This window comes from Bos mutus, chromosome 8, assembly GCF_027580195.1.
Source record: "Bos mutus isolate GX-2022 chromosome 8, NWIPB_WYAK_1.1, whole genome shotgun sequence".
In the NCBI taxonomy this organism is placed as follows: Eukaryota; Metazoa; Chordata; class Mammalia; order Artiodactyla; family Bovidae; genus Bos; species Bos mutus.
The window spans coordinates 104,263,756-104,287,438 of NC_091624.1; the positions used below are offsets into that span (position 1 = coordinate 104,263,756).

The window sequence follows — 23,683 nt, forward strand, 5'->3', positions numbered from 1 at the left end:
GAGGCAGGTCAAGTGGTCTTGTATTGCCATCTCTTAAAGAATTTTTCACAGTTTGTTGTAATCTACACAGTCAAAGGCTTTGGCATAGTCAATAAAGCAGAAATAGATGTTTTTCTGGAACTTTCACTGTTTTGAGGATTCAATAGATGTTGGCAATTTGATCTCTAGTTCCTCTGCCTTTTCTCAATCCAGCTTGAACATCTGGAAGTTCATGGTTCAAGAACTGCTGAAGCCTGGCTTGGAGAATTTTGAGCATTACTTTGCTAGTGTGTGAGATGAGTGCAATTGTGCAGTAGTTTGAGCATTCTTTGGCATTGCCTTTCTTTGGAATGAAAACTGACCTTTTCTAGTCCTGTGGTCACTGCTGAGTTTTCCAGATTTTCTAAACTTCCTGTGTCATCACAGCAAACAGTGCTTCCTCTTTAGGAAGGAATGACACTTTAGTGCAAAATGCTCAAAACTCCACATGTTCTCAGATGTCTCAGTTTCTCTTTAGTTCTCCTGTAAAGAGACTAAAACCATAAAGAACTGGGAAGAACTGGCTCATCTCTCCCATTCTGGGTTTTATTTTTCAAACCGAGGCTTGAAGTGTCAATTGCTTGTTCTGACAACTCAGAAACTTCCAAGTAATGATGTGTGATTTTTTTTTTTTTGCCCCACTAAGAATTATAATCCCATGGGGCTGGTTTCTAAAGCTAGAGAATACATGTCCAACTGTCTTTCTCTCATATACCCCAAACCTTCTCTACTCTGGTGTCTGAGCACTGATTTATTCCCCACAGGTCACTTTTTCTTCTGTGCAAACCAACTCAAGAAAACAGATGCACAAAGTTTTGTGACCCCAGCTGCCAAGACTTGTCTCAAACCCACGTTATGTTTTCTAGCTACAGCTTTCATATTTTCCTCTCAATTTTAAGGTGCATTTTAGCAGGCAACTATATTCATCTTTAAAGCATCTATATTTAGTGATATTTAGTGGTTATTTCTGTTTTCCAAACTTGGATATATTTTACTTTCTTGTCTCATCAAAGAGGAGGGGAGGGAATACAAGGGAAGGGAAAGAGACTTATCTTTTTGATGAATTTTGATATTTGATTTTAATGCTTAAGAAAATAAGTTTCTGTCAGTCTCTCAGAAATGGAAGTCTCTGAACTTTCAAGTGACATATCATTATAAAAATAAGAATATGTAAGATTCTTAAGTGAAAAAGTGTTCATTGATGTGAATGTGTATGAGCCCACATAGAATTTTTGAGAAAGTTAATAGTAAATTTAGTGTTTGGTACAGCATAGAAAAGACAAGCCAAGTGTGGGAGGCAGGCAGATCTGTGCAGAGATTTTTCATAAACAACAAACTTTTAAAATATCCAAAGATGGTTCCTTCAAAAGTATTGCTCATGAGTGATTTGCTAACAACTTAGTAACTTGCTATAAATACAACAGTTGTGTTGAAAGTATGAGGTTTAGACCAAAGAAAAAAGTTTCCTATCCAAAATTCATTCTAAATGCATCTTAGATTTCTTCTTACTGCCTCTCCTTACCCTGAGTTTATTTCTTTTTAAAAATATTTTTATTTTATATTGGATTATTTTCGGCTTCCCTTGTGGCTCAGCTGGTAAAGAATCCACCTGCAATGCAGAAGACCTGGGTTCAATCCAGTTCTTGGGTTGGGAAGATCCCTTAGGGAAGGGAAAGGCTACCCACTCCAGTATTCTGGCCTGGAGAATTCCACGGACTATAGTTCGTGGGGTCGCACAGAGTAGGACACTGTTGAGAGACTCTCACTTTCACGTTTCATAGTTGCTTTACAATGCTATGTTAGTTTCAGGTGTACAACACAGTGATTCAGTTATGCACATATGTATTCTTTCCCTTTAGGTTATTACAGTTCCCTGTGCTGTACAGTAGGTCTTTGTTGGTTATCTGTTTTTTATATTGTAGGATGTATGTTTATCCCAAGCTCCTGATTTATCCCTCCCTCATCCCTTTCCCCTTGGTAACCTAAGTTTTTTTTCTACCTGTGTGAGTGTGTTTTTGTTTTGTAAATAGACTCATTTGTATCATTATTTAATATTCTACATATAAGTGATGTCATATAATGTTTGTCTTTGTCTGTCTGACTTACTTCACTTAATATTGTAATCTCCAGGTCCGTCCATGTTGCTGTAAATGGCATTATTTCATTATTTTTAATGGCTGAGTTGTATTACATTGTATATATGTACCACATCTTCTTTATCCATTTCTCTGTTGATGGACATTTAGGTTGCTGCAATTATTAACAGCACTGCAATCAGTATTAGGGTGCATATATCCTTTTAAATATATGCCCAATAGTGGGATTGCTGGACCGTATGGCAGCTCCCTCTACCCTGAGTTTTAATAACTTAAGAAACATAGTTTTGAATATGTATGTAGAGATGATGTTGACTATTTAAAAATTAAAATAAGATCCCAGATTGGTCATGTGGAGTGTTACACTCTGTATGCCTGTATTTATTACCATCAGCTCCCTTAAATGATTACAATTCTTTGAAGACAGTCTACTACAGTCTACAGTGCTGTTTAGATATTACTAGAGCAAGAATAATAGGTGATTGGAAGCCCATCCATATGCACAGCCTCCATCACTTTCAGAAGCGAAGGGATACCCTGTGTAGAAATGCTTTTAAGCTAAATTAACCAAGGTAATTTTGCTGATAATTCCTTTTGAGTCAAAACTGTGAATCTTTAGAAGTAAAAGATTAAAATTAAAATTAATTTAAATTAATATTAAAAGATTAAAGCAATAATTTATTAATCCTAAAAGAATCGAGAACTATTTCATCTTATTCAAACAATAGTACTCTTGATTTCATTATTTAATTATTCAAATAATTTCATTTTATTCAAACAATAATATTCTTGGTTCTATTATTCAGTTATTAAAATAATTTCATCTTATTCAAAAATAATCATCTTGGTTTTATTATTTAATTATTCAAATAATTTGAGATGGGTGAGAAGAGATAGTTCTTGGTAATAGAGTTTAAGACATTCCACCAGGAATTTGAGACAGTGAAGGTATAATGTGTGTGTGTGTTCTGTGGAAGAGGCTCAGTTACTATCTGGTAAGATGGTGTGAGTCATCTTGCTTCTATTCAGATACGTACAGAGAGGAAGCAAGTAGAACACAGCATACTGTTGCTATTCTATATTTCTTTATGTTAAAAGTCAAGTGCAGAAATAACCATTACTGGAATCATACATTAACCACAGAAAATCTTATATGTTGATTGTGTAATCCTGTTATCTTCCCCTAGGGGTGCAGAATTCCTGGGGTTCTTAAGTAATGTGATGACACATTATACAAATTACCACATAACATGTCTTTAGCATGTTAGTTCTGACCACTAGCTTGAATGTGGGGTAACAGTTAGAGAAAAAGAATATACAGTGGACATCTCTAACTACTGGGAAATATTCACTGTCTTATTCTGCACATTAATTCAAATATGAAACTTTTATAATAACCCATTACAATGGATAAATGATTGCTTGATAGGAGATGCAAAGTTTTTTTTAATGTTCTTATTCTATTTTAACCCTTAAAAATTTTTTTTAACTGAAGGATAATTGTTTTACATAATTTTGTGTTTTTTTGTCATACTCAACAAGAATCAGCCATAGGTATACCCATGTCCCCTCTCTCCAAGAACTCCCTCCCATCTCCCTCCCTACCCCATCCTTCAGCCTGTTGCAGAGCCCCGTTTGAGTTCCCTGAGTCATACAGCAAACTCCCATTGGTTATCTGTTTTACACATGGTATTGTAAGTTTCTGTGTTACTCTCTCCATACATCTCCCCTTCTCCCTCCTTTCCTCCCACCTTGTCCATAGGTCTGTTCTCTAGGTCTGTTTCTCCATTGCTGCCCTGAAAATAAATTCATCAGTGCCATCTCTTCAGATTCCATATATATGTCAGTATATGATATTTATATCTCTCTTTCTGACTTACTTCACTCTGTATAATGGGCTCTAGTTTCATCCACCTCATGAGAACAGATTCAAATGCATTTCCTTTTATGGCTAAGTAGTATTCCATTGTATATATGTACCACAGCTTCTTCATCCATTCATCTGTCGATGGACATCTAGGTTGCTTCCATGTTCTAGCTATTGTAAATAGTGCTGCAATGAACATCGGGGTACATGTGTCTTTTTCAGTTTTGATTTCTTCAGGGTATATGCCTAGGAGTGGGATTGCTGGGTCTTATGGTGGTTTTATTCCTAGCTTTTTAAGGAGTCTCTATACCATCTTCCATAGTGGTGGTATCAGTTTACATTCCCATAAGCAATACAAGAATATTCCCTTTTCTCCACACCCTCTCTGGCATTTATTGTTTATAGACTTTTTGATGATGACCATTCTGACTGGGATTTCTTTGGAAGGAATGATGCTAAAGCTGAAACTCCAGTACTTTGGCCACCTCATGCGAAGAGTTGACTCATTGGAAAAGACTCTGATGCTGGGAGGGATTGGGGGCAGGAGGAGAAGGGGACGACAGAGGATGAGATGGCTGGATGTCATCACTGACTCGATGGACATGAGTCTGAGTGAACTCCGGGAGTTGGTGATGGACAGGGAGGCCTGGTGTGCTGCAATTCATGGGGTCGCAAAGAGTCAGGCACGACTGAGCAACTGATCTGATCTCATCTAATTCTGACTGGTGTGAAGTGGTATCTCATTGTAGTTTTGATTTGCATTTCTCTGATAATGACTGATGTTGAGTATCTTTTCATATGTCTGTTAGCCATCTGTATGTCTTCTTTGGCGAAATGTCTCTTCAGGTCCCTTTCCCACTTTTTGATTGGGTTGTTTGCTTTTCTGATATTGAGTTGTTTAAGCTGCTTGTATATTTTGGAAATTAATTCTTTATCAGTTGTTTCCCTTGCTATTATTTTCTCCCATTCTGAAAGTTGTCTTTTCACCTTGTTTGTAGTTTCCTTTTCTGTGCAAAAGCTTTTAAGTTTAATTAGGTCCCTCTTGTTTACTTTTGTTTTTATTTCCATTACTCTAGAAGGTGAGTCATAGAAGATCTTGCTTTGATTTATGTCATGGAGTATTCTGCCTATGTTCTCCTCTAAGAGTTTAATCGTTTCTGGTCTTACATTTAGGTCTTTAATCCATTTTGAGTTTATCTTTATGTATGGCATTAGGTAGTGATCTAATTTCATTCTTTTGCATGTTGCTGTCCAGTTTTCCCAGCACCACTTATGGAAGAGGCTGTCTTTTCCACATTGCATATTCTTGCCTCCTTTGTCAAAAATTAGTTACCCATAGGTACGTGGGTTTATCTCTGGGTTCTCTGTCTTTTCCATTGGTCTCTATTTCTGTTTTTGTACCAGTACCATACTGTCTTGATGACTGTAGCTTAGTAGTATAGTCTGAAGTCAAGAAGGTCGATTCCTCCAGCTCCATTCTTCTTTTTCAAGACTACTTTGGCTATTTGGGGTCTTTTGTGTTTCCATATGAATTGTAAAATTTTGTTCTAGTTCTGTGGCCATTGGTAATTTGATAGGGATCACATTGAATCTGTATATTGCATTTGGTAGTATAGTCATTTTCACAATATTGATTCTTCCTACCCAGGAACATGGACTATCTCTCCATCTGTTTATATCATCTTTGATTTCTTTCATCAGTGTCTTATAGTTTTCTGTATACATGTCTTTTGTTTCCTTAGGTAGGTTTATTCCTAGATATTTTATTATTTTTATTGCAATGCTGAATAGTATTAATTCTGTAATTTCTCTTTCTGATTTTTCATTGTTAGTATATAGGGGTGCAAATGATTTCTGTGTATTGACTTTGTATCCTGTGACTTTGCTGAATTTTCTGATTAGCTCTAGTAATTTTCTGATAGTTTCTTTTGGGTTTTCTATATATAGTATCATGTCATCTGCAAACAGTGAGAGTTTTACTTCTTCTTTTCCAATCTGTATTCCTTTTATTTTTTTTCTCTAATTGCCATAGCTATGACTTCCAAAACTGTGTTGAATAATAGTGGTGAGAGTGGACACTCTTGCCTTGTTCCTGATCTTAGAGGGAAAGCTTTTAGTTTTTCACCATTGAGAATAATGTTTTTCATGGACTTTTCATATATGGCCTTTACTATGTTGAGGTAGGTTCCTTCTATGCCCACTTTTTGAAGTATTTTTATCATAAATGGATGCTGGATTTTGTCAAAGGCTTTTTCTGCATCTATTGAGATGATTGTATGGTTTTTGTCTTTCAATTTGTTGGTGTGGTGTATCACATTGATTAATTTGTGTATATTAAAGAATCCTTGCATCCTGGAATAAACCTGACTTGTTCATGGTGTATGAACTTTTTAATATGTTGTTGGATTCTGTTTGCTATAATTTTGTTGAGGATTTTTGCATCTATATTCATCATGATATTTACCTGTCATTTTCTTTTTGTGTGTTGTTTTTTCCTGGTTTTGGTATCAGAGTGATTGTGGCCTCATAGAATGAGTTTGGAAGTGTTCCTTCCTCTGCAAAATTTTCTGGAAGAGTTTCAGAAAAGTAGGCATTAGCTCTTCTCTAAATGTTTGATAGAATTCCCCCATGAAGCCATCTGGCCCTGGACTTTTGTTTTGGGGAGATTTTTGATCACTGTTTTAATTTCAGTGTTTGTAACTGGGTTGTTCAGAATTTCTGTTTCTTCCTCGTTCAGTCATGGAAGGCTGATCTTTTATAACTATCTGTCCATTTCCTCTAGGTTGTCCATTTTATTAGCATATAGTTGCTCATAATATTCTCTTATGATCCTTTGTATTTCTGCATTGTCTGTTGTAACCTTTCCTTTTTCATTTCTAATTTTATTAATTTGATTTTTCTCCTTTTCTTTTCTTGATGAATCTGGATAGTGGTTTGTCAATTTTGTTAATCTCAAAGAACTTAGTTTTATTTATCTTTGCTATTATTTCCTTCATTTCTTTTTCATTTATTTCTGCTCTGATTTTTATGATCACCTTCCTTCTGCTGACTTTCGGGGTTTTTTGTTCTTCTTTTTCCAGCTGCTTTAGATGTAGAGTTAGGCTGTCTATTCGATGCTTTTTTGCTTCTGAGGTATGATTGTATCACTATAAACCTCCCTCTTAGAACTGCTTTTGCTGAGTCCCATAGCTTTTGGATATTTGTGTTTTCATTGTCATTTGTTTCTGGGAATCTTTTGATTTCTTTTTTTTTTTTTTTTAATTTCTTCAGTAACCTCTTTGTTATTTAGCAATGTGTTGTTTAATCTCCATGAGTTTGTGTATTTTTGCTGTTTTTTTTTTTTTTTGCCTGTAGTTGATATCTACTCTCACAGCATTGTGGTCAGAGAAGATACTTGATACAATTTCAATTTTCTTAAATTTACTGAGGCATTGATTTGTGTCCCAAGGTGTGGTCTATCTGGAGAATATTCATGTGCACTTGGAAAGAAAGTGTATTCTTCTGCATTTGGATGGAAAAGACTTTAAGGTATCAATTAGGTCCATTTTGTCAAATGTTTGATTTAAGGTTTGAAATTTTCCTTATTGATTCTGTTTTGATCATTTGTCCATTGATGACAGCATATTTAAAATCCCTACTATTATTGTGTTGCCATTGATTTCTCCTCTAGTGCCTGTTCAGATTTTTCAGTTCAGTCACTCAGTCATGTTGGACTCTTTGTGACCCCATGAATTGCAGCAATTGATGCTTTTGAAGTGTGTCCATCACCAACTCTTGAGAGTCCAAACTCACGATCCATCAGTCCTTTCTGGTGATGATCCAGCCCTCGGATTTCTTTCTGTTGGAATGATCCTCCTGCCCCCAATCCCTCCCAGCATCAGAGTCTTTTTCCAGTGAGTCAACTCTTCGCATAAGGTTGCCATTGTATTGGAGTTTCAGCTGGGATCATTGGGGCTTCCAAAGAACAGGGGAGGACAGAGGATTTAGAATGGACTGGATGGATATTCTGCAGTCCAAGGATGTGAGTCTTCTCCAACACCACAGTTCAAAACATCAATTCTTTGGCACTCAGATTCTTCACAGTCCAACTCTCACATCCATACATGACCTGAAAAAACTGAATGTATTGACTAGACAGACCTTTGTTGTGTTTTAATGTTTTTTTTTTCAATATGCTATCTAGGTTCTCATAGCATTTTTCCTTCAGAGGAGTAAGCATCTTTTAATTTAATTGACTGCAATCACCATCTGTTTGATTTTGGAGCCCAAAAATAAAGTCTGACACTGTTTCCACTGTTTCCCCATCTATTTTCTGCATTTGTATATGGGTCCAGATGCCATGATCATTTGGTCTAATTTTTGAATGTTTCCTTATTGATTCTCTGTTTTGATGGTTTCCATTGATGCCAAGGGTTTAAACTCTCCTCTTTCATTTTATCGTTTGCTTTTAGTTTCTTCTCTTTGCCTGTTAGTGTTTGCTTTATGTATTGAGGTGTTCCTATGTTGGGTGCATAGAGATTTACAATTGTTATGTCTTCTTCTTGGATTGATCCCTTGATCATTATGTAGTGTCCTTCTTTGTCTGTTATGATATTCTTTATTTTAAAGTCTATTTTGTCTGAAAACAAGGATTGCCACTCCAGCTTTCTTTTGGTTTCCATTTGCATGGAATATCTTTTTCCATCCTTTTACTTTCAGTCTGCATGTGTCTCTAGGTCTGAAGTGGGTCTCCTGTAGGCAGTATATCTATATATATATAGGTCTTAGTTTTGTATCCATTCAGTCAGTCTGTATCTTTTGGTTGGTGCATTTAATCCATTTACATTTAAAGTAATTATTGATACATATGTTCCTATTGGCATTTTCTTGATTGTTTTGGGTTTGTTTTTGTAGGTCTTTCTTTTCTCTTGTGTTTACTGGCTATGTAAGTCCCTTTTGTATTTGTTGCAAGGCTGGTTTGGTGGTGCTGAATTCTCTTAATTTCTGCTTGTTCATAAAGCTTTTGATTTCTCTGTCAATTTTGAATGAGATCTTTGCTTGGTATAGTAATCGTGGTTGTAGATTTTTCTCTTTTAGTACTTTAAATATATCCTGCCATTCCCTTCTGGTCTATGGAGTTTCTGCTGAAAGATCTTCTGTTAATCATATGGGTTTTCCCTTGTATGTTACTTGTTGCTTTTCCCTTGCTGCTTTTAATATTCTTTATTTGTGCTTAATCTCTGTTAGCTTTATTAATATGTGTCTCAATGTGTTTCTCCTTGAGTTTAACCTGTAGGGGACTTTCTGCTCATCTTGGACTTGATTGACTATTTCCTTTCCCATGTTGAGAAAGTTTTCAACTATAATTTCTTCAAAAATTTTCTCAGTGCCTTTCTTTTATCTTCTTCCTCTGGGACCCTTATAACTTGAATATTGGTGCATTTAATATTGTCCCAAAGCTCTTTGAGGCTTTCTTCAATTCTTTTCATTCCTTTCCCTTTATTCTGCTTTTCAGCAGTTATTTCCACCATTCTATCCTCCCGCTCACTTATCCATTCCTCTGACTCAGTTATTCTGCTGTGGGTTCTTTCTAGAGTATTTTTAATTTCAGTAATTGTGTTGTTCGTCTCTGTTTGCTTATTCTTTATTTCTGTCTTTTCATCTTTTTTTTTTTGTTTGTTTCTAACTTGCTCCACTTGGAGTCTCCTTTTCCCAGGCTTTAGGGTTGTATTACTTCTTCCTTTGGATTTTTGCCCTTGGAAGGAAATGTTGGTTGGGTGGTTTGTGTTGATTTCTTGTTGGGGGTGACTTGTGCCTGTGTTCTCATTTCAGAGAGCTTAGCCTGTCCCCCTGGAGACCTGGGGTCTTCTGCTGTCACCTAGAGGTTGCTTTGTAGGAGTTATTCTGTATATTGATGAGTTTTAGATGTATTTGGGGGGAGGCTTGTGATCTCCCCATCTTGCTCCTCTTCCATCTTCTTCCCAGCCTCTTATTCTAAGATTAGTGTTAGATGTAATATTTGAAAAAATTATTTTATAAGTAGGTTAATAAAAGGTATTAGGAAAAGATAGACTTTTTTGGAAGCTAGGTACTGTATGAATGCAAGCAATTATCATTAAAATTTAGCATTTATCTGCCTAAAAAAATCAAATTACTTCTATTTTGTTAAAATTGTAGGCATGCAGTATGAATCTTAATTACATTTGTTGCCCTTCATGGCTTTGTTTCTTTAATGTGCTATATAATACTTAATATATCTGAAAATATAGGTAGCCAACTTTTCAAAATGATCAATTAACATTTTTCATGTTGATATTGATATTTAAATCATGTTGATATTTCTCTCTTTCTCATTCCCCTTTCTTCTCTCCTATTGGTAGAATATTTACTGGTAGTTAGTTAATTAAAATTGTTGACTATTCATTACGGGGCAACCCAAAAGATAAACTCTGTGTCTTTTCTTTTAAAAACAAATCTTTACATTACTTACAAGAAAAGAGTTTTTAAAGAGTTCTACAAAATAGTATTATGGGAATTAGCTGTTACCATGGGAGTAAACACAAGTACCAAGCAGAGAAAGATGGATGGAGCTGTGAGCAGTGTGGTTCTTTAAATCATAAATACAATAAAACAAATACAAAAAGAAATCTGGGAAGACACTGTCAGAACAGTGATAGCAAAATTAATGGAATGCTGACTTCTATAAACTCCTTCCTCCATGAAAGCAATGAGAAAACTGTCCAAAAAAAGTGACAATCAGCTTTTTCAGAACTCTGGTAATTAATCATCTGGTAATTAATCAGAGACTTGCAGTAATCCATGAAGTAGTTTAATCAAGGAAAACATTTGAACCTTGGTAAGAACAATGGGATTTCTGGCTTGTAACTTGCTCTATCCCCTTCCTTTTTCCTGAGCTCCTTAGTAGCATTGTAAGCCAGCAGCACACAGTCACAGTAAGAACAGCAGCCTGGCAGCTACTAGAGGGGACAGAATGGAGTTTGAATTTCTTTAAAATCATATTCTTGGAAAATTGCCCTGATTTTACCTGTCTGGAGGTTTTCTGGGAGACCCCGTTTGCTTTTTCCTGAAGATGTTCGTGTATTTCTTAACTTCACAGGTGCCTGAGGCAGTAGAGAATAGTGAGTGCAAACAACAGACTGACTAAGAAGCTTGAAAGAAAAGCAGTGGAATGACAACTATCCCTAGGGGTTTTGAAAAGCCCCACATATTCCTGGGCATCTAGAAGTCCACACATACGTCTGTGGTCATGAGATCCAGGATAGTGGGCTGAACTGCATCTTTCCAAAATTTACATATTGAAGTTCTAACTCCCAGTGTCTCAGTTATCCTTGTTGATAATTAAGGTGTAATGAGGTCATATTGGTAGACTCCAAAGTAATGTGACTGGTGTCCTTCTGGGAAGAAATTAGGACACAGACACACAGAGAGGAAGGACTCTGTGAAGATACAGAGAGAAGATGGCCACCTAGAAGCAAGGAAGGGAGGCTCTCAAAGGAAACTAAGCTGCCAACACCTTGATCTTGGATTCCTAGCTCCCAGAACTGGGAGAAAATTAAGTTCTGTTGTTTAAACCATCAGCCGGTGGTACTTTGTTAAGAGAGCCCTGCTGCTGCTGCTGCTAAGTCGCTTCAGTCATGTCTGACTCTGTGCAACCCCAAAGACAGCAGCCCACGAGACTCCCCCATCCCTAGGATTCTCCAGGCAAGAACACTGGAGTGGGTTGCCATTTCCTTCTCCAATGCAGGAAAGTGAAAAGTGAAAGTGAAGTCGGATACCAAGAAGATGCTCAGCTCCCTCCAGTGTCTTTGGATCTTTTGTGCAAACAGGAAGTAAGGCTACAGCAGATTCATCAACTGCATGACTCAATGTTGAAGAATGGCCCCATGAGCTTAGGGCCCCCAGAAAATACTGGGAAATTTACTGGCCCTAGGAGTTAAAAAAAATCACTGTCTAATTATTAGTTGGTCTCTAAGACAACTAAACAGATATTCCCATCAGTTCAGTTCAGTTCACTTGCTCAGTCGTGTCCGACTCTTTGCGACTCCATGAATCTCAGCACGCCAGGCCTCCCTGTCCATCACCAACTCCCAAGTTCACTCAAACTCACATCCATCGAGTCGGTGATGCCATCCAGCCATCTCATCCTCTCTTGTCCCCTTCTCCTCCTGCCCCCAATCCCTCCCAGCATCAGAGTCTTTTCCAATGAGTCAACTCTTCGCATGAGGTGACCAAAGTACAGGAGTTTCAGTTTTAGCATCATTCCTTCCAAAGAAGGACTGATCTCCTTCAGAATGGACTGGTTGGATCTCCTTGCAGTCCAAGGGACTCTCAAGAGTCTTCTCCAACACCACAGTTCAAATTGAACACCACAGTTCAACACCACAGTTCAATTCTTCAGCGCTCAGCTTTCTTCACAGTCCAAATCTCACATCCATACATGACTACTGGAAAAACCATAGCCTTGACTAGATGGACCTTTGTTGGCAAAATAATGTCTCTGCTTTTGAATATGATATCTAGGTTGGTCATAACTTTCCTTCCAAGGAGTAAGTGCCTTTTAATTTCATGGCTGCAATCACCATCTGCAGTGATTTTGGAGCCCCCAAAATAAACTCTGACACTGTTTCCCCATCTATTTCCCATGAAGTGATGGGACCAGATGCCATGATCTTTGTTTTGTAAATGTTGAGCTTTGAGCCCAGTTTTTCACTCTCCTCTTTCACTTTCATCAAGAGGCTTTTTAATTCCTCTTCACTTTCTGCCATAAGGGTGGTGTCATCTGCGTATCTGAGGTTATTGATATTTCTCCCGGCAATCTTGATTCCAGCTTGTGTTTCATCCAGCCCAGCGTTTCTCATGATGTACTCTGCATATAAGTTAAATAAACAGGGTGACAATATACAGCCTTGATGTACTCCTTTTCCTGTTTGGAACCAGTCTGTTGTTCCATGTCCAGTTATAACTGTTTTTTCCTGACCTGCATATAGGTTTCTCAAGAGGCAGGTCAGGTGGTCTGGTATTCCCATTTCTTCAGAATTTTCCACAGTTTGTGGTGATCCACACAGTCAAAGGCTTTGGCATAGTCAAGAAAGCAGAAATAGATGTTTTGCTGGAACTCTTTTGCTTTTTCCATGATCCAGCAGATGTTGGCAACTTGATCTCTGGTTCCTCTGCCTTTTCTGAAACCAGCTTGAACATCTGGAAGTTCACACTTCATGTATTGCTGAAGCCTGGCTTGGAGAATTTTGAACATTACTTTACTAGTGTGTGAGATGAGTGCAATTGTGCGGTAGTTTGAGCATTCTTTGGCATTGGAATGAAAACTTACCTTTTCCAGTCTTGTGGCCACTGCTGAGTTTTCCAAAGTTGCTGGCATATTGCGTGCAGCACTTCCACAGTATCATCTTTCAGGATTTGAAATAGCTCTCATAGTCATTTATTATACAGAATGTAGATTTTACCAAATTAGTTCAGAAAAATCAATTAATACCCAAAGACATAAAATCAGCTATTTTAAATACTTTCAAAGAACTAAACGACACCATGCCCAAAGAACTGGAAAGAAAGTGATGACAATAGTATCTCACCAAATACAAAATACCAACAGAGAGATGGAAATTACAGAAAGACACAGATGTAAAAGAACAGACTTTTGGACTCTGGGAGGAGGAGAGTGTGGGATGATTTGAGAGAATAACATTGAAACATATACGTTGCCATATGTAAAACAGATGACCAGTGCAAGTTTGCTGCATGAAGCAGGGCACCTGAAGTCAGTGCTCTGGGATAGCCTGGAGGGGTGGGGTCGGGAGGAGGGAGGTGGAAGGGAGGTTCAGGATGTGGGGAGCACGTGTGTACCTATGGTCGATTCATTATGATGTGTGGCAGAAACCATCACACTATTATAATTATCCTCCAATTAAAGCAAATAATAAAGAAAACAAATTGCAGGAAGAACAGAAGAGTAATTCTTCAGTTGAAAAGTAGCGTAAAAAAATTCACCAGAAGGCTTCTATTAGATTCCTATGACTGTTGTAACAAGTCAAATTGGGTAGCGGAAAACAACAGAAATTTATTTTCTCACAGTTCTGGAGTCCAAATGTCTGAAATGAGTTCACTGGGCTCCAGACAAGATGTGAGTAGGACCGCCTTCCCTCAGAGGCACTAGGGGAGAATCTGTTCCTTCCTCTTCCAGTCTCTGTTGATCACTGGAATTCCTTGGCTATGGGCACATCTCTAATCTCTGCCTCTGTGGCCACACCACCTTTCCTCTTCTGCTCACAATCAAACGTACCACTGCATCTCTCTTCTAAGGCTCCATGTCACTGCATACAGAGCTGACCCAGATAACCTATGACAACCTTCTCCATAAATGCAAAATGTGAGTGCTTGCCAGTTCAGGGTGTTACTTTTTAAAAGTTGATGGGCAGAGTATCGAGATCCAGGTAAGCTGTTTTATTTGTTGGTAAAAAATGTAGATTTTTATTTTCTTACAACCAAAAGGAAGAATTTTGCAAAGGAAACCCAGGGAGTAGTTTAGAAGCAGCAGTATGTAGCCAGGAGAGCCCCCAAAATGCCCTTTTCTGGCCACTGCTCTTGGGCTATGGAAAATGAGCAAATGCTGAAGGACAGGCAAAAGTTTCTTAAAGCCAGATGGTAGGGGAAAGTTCTAGAGTTATTGAGAAGAGAGTAAGTTTTTTATTTTTCTTTTCATGATGATTATTGTGACTTTAGAATAAACTTTCCAGAGATCACCATGGCAAGGGGTTCAACTGACCAGTAATGATCAGAGATAAAGGATTACAAAATAATATGGAGGCAACAGAATAGGGAGAGAAGAAGTTTCTGTTTAGAGAGAATGGAGAAGGAAATGGCAGCCCATTCCAGCATTCTTGCCTGGAGAATCCCAGGGATGGCGGAGCCTGGTGGGCTGCCGTCTATGTGGTCACACAGAGTTGGACATGACTGAAGCGACTTAGCAGCAGTAGCAGCAGAGAGAAAGCAAGAGAGACAGAATGAGAGTTATTGGGAAGATAAGTGACTTAGACTGTCCAGAACTAGATACATCCTCTAGAACAGGACAAGAGTTAATAGGTGCTATTAGCTGTGATACTATACTTTCATAAACATTATTCTCACACTATCATTGATATTAGATTTTACAATTGTGCTTATTAATTACTGAATATAAACAATGAGGGAGACCCAGGTTCGATCCCTGGGGCAGGAAGATCCCCTGGAGAAGGAAATGGCAACCCACTCCAGTACTCCCCACTCCAGTACTCTTGCCTGGAAACTCCCATGGATGGAGGAGCCTGGTAGGCTGCAGTCCATGGGGTCGCTAAGGGTTGGACACGACTGAGCGACTTCACTTTTACTTTTCACTTTCATGCATTGGAGAAGGAAATGGCAACCCACTCCAGTGTTCTTGCCTGGAGAATCCCAAGGACAGGGGAGCCTGGTGGGCTGCTGTCTCTGGGGTCACACAGAGTCGGACAGGACTGAAGTGACTTAGCAGCAGCAGCAGCCAGTACTCTTGCCTGGAGAATCCCATGGACGGAGGATCCTGGTAGACTACAGTTCATGGGGTCGCCAAGAGTCCGACACAACAGAGCGACTTCATTTTCACTTTCACTTTTCATATGAGTGTAGTAGGTAATTTAATGGTTATGGCTTTAAGCCCATTTTCACTACTTGTTGGAAATTCTGACAGGAGGAATTTAATAACTTGATACTTCTGGGAGTGACCACAAAGGTTCAGAGTTTGATAATGCTCTGAGTGACAGAGCTGGGAGGATGCGATGACTGACAATATCTAGGAAGTAACATCAGGTCAAATATATATGTGTGTGTGTGTGTATATATATATATATCTCAAACACATGTGTCCTCAGAAAGTCTGCTTCACTTTCTTGAGCAAAGCTCTGAGATAAAAAGATGCATTTGGCACTAGCAAGCAGGCTGAGACCTTCTAGGGACTAGCCTAGGTAAATGAGGAGCTGGATGGGGGTGCAGTCACTTGTGGGCTTCTAAGGAACATGTTTGAATGAAAAAAATGCAATAACCCTCCACCTTTCCCGGACACAGCTTCTCATTGGATAATAGCCAAGTACACAGACCACATTTATGGTAATTTCTCAGTCTCCATGCACACATTTTAGATCTGAACAAACTGTGCTGTAGAATAGAGACACAAAGTGAAAGCAGAATAAATTTAACTGAATATGTTACTAATATAGGAAGCACTCATTCTGGTTGATGAAAAGAACATTATTGTTTAATATTCAGGGCAGAAGTTTTGTTGCTGTTAAGAAAAATTCTTAAACCTAAAAGGTGGTGTGTTTTTCCTCTATAAAAGCTATAGGAGCTGTATTTCACAGCTGAACATTCACATTTTCTTATGCTTGAATCACACAAGGTAATTTAGCTAAACATTGCAATCAGAAATAAAGTTTGGGTAAATACAAATTTTGAAAGCCTAATAATTTGGAGTAGCTTTGTTTCCAGACTTAACACAAATATTGTCACTGCTAAATACATGTGAAAACTTGTGAATTCTGACTGTAAGTCTATAAATACCTGTCATGATAATATTCACTCTACAGTATATGGACCTTTTTTGGGGTTTGATTTCAAAGGTACTTTTTGCTTAGCATGTTAATTTTACATTTTAAGGTAACAACTGTTAGGAAGACTTTTTGGTAAAAATCTATTTTTTTTTCTCGTTTGCAGTTTGGTTGCAACAAAGGAGACAGACAGTGCAAGGTCTCGAAGCGCCCCAATGCCGCCTTCGGACTTTCTAGACAAGTTAATGGGGAGGACGTCGGGGTACGATGCGAGAATCAGACCCAATTTTAAAGGTAATTGTTCTGCTTACTACAATATGTATGATTAAGCAGGATAAATTTCCAAACTGATTCCCCCCAAACTCTAATACTTATTTCCAATAATCCTCCAAGCACCATGTTGGTCAAAGAAGAAATATATTGTCGTGTTAATAGCTATCATAATTTGTCTTCTTTGGATCGTACGACATTACGTTGGTTTTAAGTGTACAGTGTCATGATTTGATTTTTTATATATTATGAAGTGATGGTCACAGTGACGTTAGTTAAAAAACCCTTAGAGAGTTTGTGGGGGAATGAACACATGTATTGAATATATGTATGGCTAAGTCCCTTCGCTGTTCACGTGAAACTGCCACAACATTGTTAATCAACTATACCCCCATACAAAATAATTTTTTTTAAAGGAGAAAGGTGACAAAGAACACTCTTAGAAAATGCCTAGATAGATGATTAAGCAATAGGAAATGTTTTTAAAATATAAAATTCTTGGGAAAAACTTGTGTGTTTGACCTCTCAGTAATTTATACATTTTGTAAGAGGAAAACAAAAAACATCTTGGTAGAGACATTCTCAGACAATTTGCAAAAATTAAATAAGAATATTCTATCTAATTAACAATCAAAAACTCTAGGGAGAACATAGGCAAAACACTCTCTGACATAAACAAAATTGTGATACTTATTTGTATGATTTTATGTAATTTCTCTAAAATATAGTACATTTAAAAAAATTTGGTTTACTTGAGATTAAATATTTTAAATGTTATTAAAATGCATTACACAAAAGTAGAAATAAATAATTCTCTTAAATTACTTTAAATTGGTCCTGAGCACAGATAGAATGGTCTCTTCCATTGAAAATTATCTTAGTAAGTAATTAAATATAAATGTTAGCTATTTATAAAAATAAATATTTAAAGACATTAAAACACTTAGACATCTAACTTACTAAGATTATTCTTTTTCTTCTTTCCATGGGTTAATCAACTATTCTCTTTCCCTCCAGGATAGTCATAATTCATCTTAAACCTTTCTGAGAATCAGGTTTCTCCAAGAAAGACTCTGTGCCTTTACCATAATTAAAGTATGAAATCTGTTATGTCTTAGACTTATTAAACATAATGATTTTGAACTATTATAAAGAATGCATTTAATAACTATAATTGGGTTTAGAAATAATCTGGGAGTCTGCTAAAAAAGAATTGGCAAATAAAGCTCCATATCTCACTGAATTAGTTATCATTCAAAAGAAATCAGAGTTTTGTACAAATCATTATTTCAAAAATTTGGTCTTAAGCAGAAGAAATGATGTGTATATAAGCAGTTATTTCCATTTTGAAAAACAAAAATAATAGGTAGATGCTAGTACTTCTTTCCTGGAATTTGAAATGTTTCCTTTAGAACTTCCTATTTAGGGAAAAGCAGGAATGGAAGAGGCACAGTTTATCAGGCAGAAGCCACACAAACTACAGAAAGGTGGTGCTCCGGGTTGCTAGGCAGGTGCTACTTTATATGTTTATCTGTTTGTTATTTTATGACAGCAGTAAATATCATGTACCTGAACTTGGTAAAAGCTAAATTGTCCAAAAATATTAGTGATGAATAGCTTCAACAGTCCTTCGGCACAATTCTACTTCTTAAGGCAAACACTCCAAAAGGAAAATTGGTAATTTGCAGTGTGCATCTGTTTAATCTCTGATGGCCTCTTACAAAGAAGGTGTTATGACCTTTCTTTGCACTAACTAGGCTGCTAATTGGATGCCTCTGTTCTTGCATTCCATCTCTTCTGTTTTACTTTTTTTTGGCCAGTGATTTTTCTTCCTGCAGGAGCAATATTTATTCATCTTGTTCACTCTCTTTCAGTTGTTAGTTTTCTTGCATGTAATAGAAATGCTCTGTAGTTTAGGAGGGACCAAGTCCATTTGCCTGAGTGCTCTGTGTGTGTGGAAGGAGGTGGTTTTGTGCTATTTCCCTCTCGGAGAAAGGACATGTTGACAGACATGGTTCTGCCCTGGGCACGGCTTTGTTTCAGGTGAGGGCTGAGTTGCTAGGCTTTGGTCTGGGGTTCTCCAATTGCCAGAATAGAGATGACTTTAGTTTTGAGGTACTGTCTGGAACTCTTTTTTTCCTAATAATTTTTTTTTTTTTTTGGTAAAGAGAAGTTGAATAAATTCTGGGAATCTAATGCATAACCTTGAGGTTATAGTTAACAATACTGTATTATATACTTACAAAATTTTTTTTCCTGAAGTACATTTTAATTTATTAAAATTTTTTTTGAAGTATAGTTGCTTTACAATGGTGTGTTAGTTTCTACTGTATAGCAAAGTAAATCCGCTGTCCGTATAAGAATATCCCCTCTTCCTTGGATTTCCTTCCCTTGTAGTATACCACAGAGCACTGAGTAGAGTTCCCTGTACTATACATTAGGTTCTCATTAATTATCTATTTTATGCATAGTATCAGTGGTGTATATATGTCAGTCCCAATCTCCCAGTTTATCTCACCTCCACAATCCCCCATGGTGTCCGTATGTTTTCTGTTTTGCACATAAGTTCATCTATGACGTTAAGTGAAGTGAAAGTCGCTTAGTCGTGTCTGATTCTTTGAGACCCCATGAACTATACAGTCCATGGAATTCTCCAGGCCAGCATACTGAAGTGGGTAGCCTTTCCCTTCTCCAGGGGATTGTTCCAACCCAGAAATCGAACCCAGATCTCCCACATTGCAGGCAGATTCTTTACCAACTGAGCCACAAGGGAAGCCCAAGTTCATCTATACTATTTGCTAATAGAGTAGATCTTAAATGTTCTTACCACAAAATGAAATAGTAAGTATGTGACATGATGGAGGTATTGCTGCTGCTGCTGCTGCTGCTAAGTCGCTTCAGTCGTGTCCGATTCTGTGCGACCCCACAGACGGCAGCCCACCAGGCTCCCCCGTCCCTGGGATTCTCTAGGCAAGAACACTGGAGTGGGTTGCCATTTCCTTCTCCAGTGCATGAAAGTGAAAAGTGAAAGTGAAGTCGCTCAGTCGTGTCCGACTCTGTGCGACCCCATAGATGGCAGCACACTAGGCTCCTCTGTCCCAGGGATTCTCCAGGCAAGAATACTGCAAATGCTACTTTAGCTAGCTACTTTAGTAAGAATACTTTAGCTACTGCTAAAGTCATAATTGTATTGCAGTATATAAGTGTACCAAATCCACACATTATATTAATACATTTTAAGCTTATACAATGTTGTATGCCAGTTTTATCTCAATAAAGCTGGAAAAAGAAAACACTTAAAAAGTTAGCATTGCTTACAGACTCATTATTTCCAATCACCTTCATAAATTATGTCTGCAAAAAAGAAGAAAAAAATATGTGCATCCTTCAAACCCATGGAAACCCCAGGCCAGCCCTGCTCTAGGGGACAATGGATGGGGGCAGGGAGCTTTTGGGGACAGGTACTCTGTCCATGGCCTCTGCTACTCTATCTAATGCCCCACCTCCTTTCCTGTTGATGGTGACTTTGAATTTTGTGCCTCTTAGCACGTTAGCTTCCTTCTCCATGTTGTTCTAATCATCACTTATTTAGGCTTTTCTCTGTTTCATATATCAACTGTTTTCTTCTGCCTTCTATACTTTATATCATTAAACCAATGCTGACTTTCCTGTCATTCTCTTTGGTGTGATAGGTCTAGTCTCATTTTTATTCACTAATATCATTTTTATGTCCTCGGAAAGGAGGACAACCATGCTCAATCTTCCATCTTGAAACAGAAGCTTCCAGGAGTCATTTGAAACTAGAAGCCAGTTTAACAGATAAAAAGCCATCAAATAGCAAATAAAAGGACGTCCACAGGCAATAAAATATGATTTCACCAGACTATTTTGCTAGCTTTTTCTAGATTTTATTTCTTTTCTTTGACTCTGTTGTTTAGGCCCTCAGTTGGTCTTTATAACCTTAAATCTAATTTGGATCCAGGCAGAAAGGACTGCGAGCAGCCACCTGTTTGTGTATTCCTCCTGTACATTTACCGCATTTGTGCTGTTTTTTTTATTGTTTCCGGTGGCTGTTCCCTTTATCTAGGAATAACATTGTTTGCCTTCACTATGTCTTTGTGTTTTCTGTCTTTTCATCTGTGATATTCCTCTGTATTAATCCTTTTATCCCATTTCATAAATCCAATTTTCATATACTCTATTCTACTATAACACATTCTATCCCCAGAATGGTATATGTACCCAATACTCATCTCTGCCCATTTTTTTTCAGGGAAAGTGTTAGAATCTCTTTATCCATTTTAATTATTCCTATCCATCCAGACACTACTTTTCTTGAATAAAAATTCACAGTTTTTCTTTTGAAAAAGCTGTATTTTCTATTTGCATTTTTATATCATGCAAGGTCATTTTAACAAGAAATCTCTAATAATAAATCTTTCTAAAATTGTAGACAAACACCTGAAAGATTCACAGATTTAAATTCTGCACCATATGTTTTTAGATTTTGTTTGATTATTCTTTAATATATTCTCTCTGTAGTGGTTATTTCCCTTTTTTATTTTAAAACAATCTCAGACTAACAGAAGATTTGCAAGTATAGCTAGCACAGACTATTTTTTCCCCAAATCGCTTGAAAGTAAGTTGTTGACCTGATGCCCCAATGGTTGGGTGTATCATACAGATAAGAATATTCTTTTAGATAGCCACAGTCTGATCACTGAAACAAGCAAATTAACATGGATATATTGTGCTCAGTCATGTCTGACTCTTTGAGACCCCTTGGACTGTAGCCCGCCAGGCTTCTCTGTCCATGGGATTTCCCAGGTAAGGATACTGGAGTGGGTTGCCATTTCCTTCTCTAGGGGATATATTGCTACCATCTAATTTAGAGCCCTCATTCAGATTTTATCAATTATCTAAATAATGGATTCATAGCAAAAGAATCCAGTTTAGAATCATGTCTTATGTTTCATGGGTCATTTCTCATTGTCTCCTTTAGGCAGAACAGACCCTCCTTCCTCTGTCATGATCTTGGCATTTAAAAAATATTATTCCTTTATTTAACAGAATGTTTCTCAATTTGCAATAGCCCAGTGTTTCCTCATGATTCAGTTTAGATAATGCATCTTGATAGGAATATCACAGAAATGATGCTATGTTCTAATTGCACCTTATTAGATTGTGGACCTTGTAAATTTTTACCATGACTGATGATGTTTGTTTTGATTAACTGGCTAAGCAGATTCCTGATAGAATGTGTCCCTATATACACACATATACACGTAAATATTCATACACACATATTAATTTACACCTATGTATTTATATCTCTATCTATTGAAAACCATGCGTTCTCCCTGATAGCTATACTACCATACATTTATTCTGGTTTCTGAATTTCCGTGTTTTAACTCCTTCATTTGACAGCAAGGCTCCCATTATTCTCTTTCTTTATTTTAATGCACTGGATCTTGGTTGTGGCGTGTGGGCTCTTAGTCACAGTATGTGAGACCTAGTTCCCTGACCAGGGATTAAACCTGGGCCCCTACATTGGGAACGTGGAGTGTTAGCCACCGGACCACCTGGGAAGCCTTGGCTCCCATTATCTTTAATATAATTACATGTGTGATCAATACATAATGAATCTCCTTTGTTGCCGCTCCCTCTCCTGCCTGAGAGTCCTGTTCAGACGGTCACTCCCCTTGCCAGGATGCCCCCATGTGGACATGCTCTTACCCTTCTCTGGTTCTAATATCCCACACCTGGCTGCCTCACTCAGGCTTCAACACCCGATGCTGTGAAATCCTTCTCACCCTGCTCTAGTTGACCACACTCCCCGCAGCCATCCCAGCTTGAAGCCTGTTGTGTACTGCCCAAGTGGATGGCTTTCGGCTACGTTTTTCAGGAATGAAAGGTAAGGGGAAGAATAAACTGGATCCTATTTTTAGGCCGTCCTTTTCAAACCTTTTTTCTAGTATCTGAAACATAATTGAAAATATGGATTTAAAGTCATCAAATATGCTTTTGTCAATCAAAATAAAATATCTTTCCTCATGACATGACTACTATATATACATATATATATATAAAATAAAAACAAATCTAAACATAAAAACAAAATCTAAACAGATTTTTTAAAAATTTAATCTTTCGATTGCATTCTTGTATCTTTAATAAGGGTGAGGCTTTAATGAAACATTATATTAAAAATTTTTAGAGTCCTTTTCATGAACACTTGATTTTTTTTTTTTTTTGTCTATTTGTTTGCTCTGTATCTGCCTGGTGAACAGTTTTTCCCCAACATGAATCACAATAGTGTAACTGGCAAGCGTTTGCTTTGTACTTTGCCATGTTGCCTTGGTCCACCTCTGAGCTTAAAAGCCACATTCTATTTAAGAAACATCTAAGAGAAAACATGCTGCTGAAAACATCTGTAGCCACTGTCATTTGCCTTTCAGGCCAGTGATGGCTAATGCAGTGAACAGTTTTAAAGCACAACTTGCCATATAGATCCTATAGCAGTTATTTGTTCTGTTGCTAAACATACAGGTGTATCAGATGGATGCAATAGCTTTTGCTTTGGCACAGAAGTAACAAATTGACCAACAACTGCTAAACAGGCGCTCTCTATAACGGCAATAGAAGTTCTACAGTCTTCTCTGAGCATCATTTTCTATACAACTTTTTAATGCTGTATATATAATCAGTTCAGTTCAGTTCCGTTTCTCAGTTGTGTCCAACTCTTATGTGACCCCATGGACTGGGGCACACCAGCCTTCCCTGTCCATCACCAACTCCCGGAGCTTGCTCAAACTCATATCCATTGAGTCAGTGATGCCATAAACCATCTCATCCTCTGTTGT

The 23,683-nt window shown here is 37.6% G+C and overlaps 1 protein-coding gene across 2 annotated transcripts in view; it reads left to right on the forward strand.

Annotated features, from left to right (window-relative positions):
• The window catches only part of GLRA3 (glycine receptor alpha 3), a 201,029-nt gene that overhangs the window by 25,680 nt on the left and 151,666 nt on the right, over positions 1–23,683 (forward strand). For both annotated transcript variants that reach the window (XM_005892179.2, XM_005892180.2), the window contains exon 2: positions 16,714–16,841. In XM_005892179.2, the coding sequence (XP_005892241.1) occupies positions 16,714–16,841 (128 nt within the window). The remainder of the gene's footprint in view (positions 1–16,713; positions 16,842–23,683) is intronic.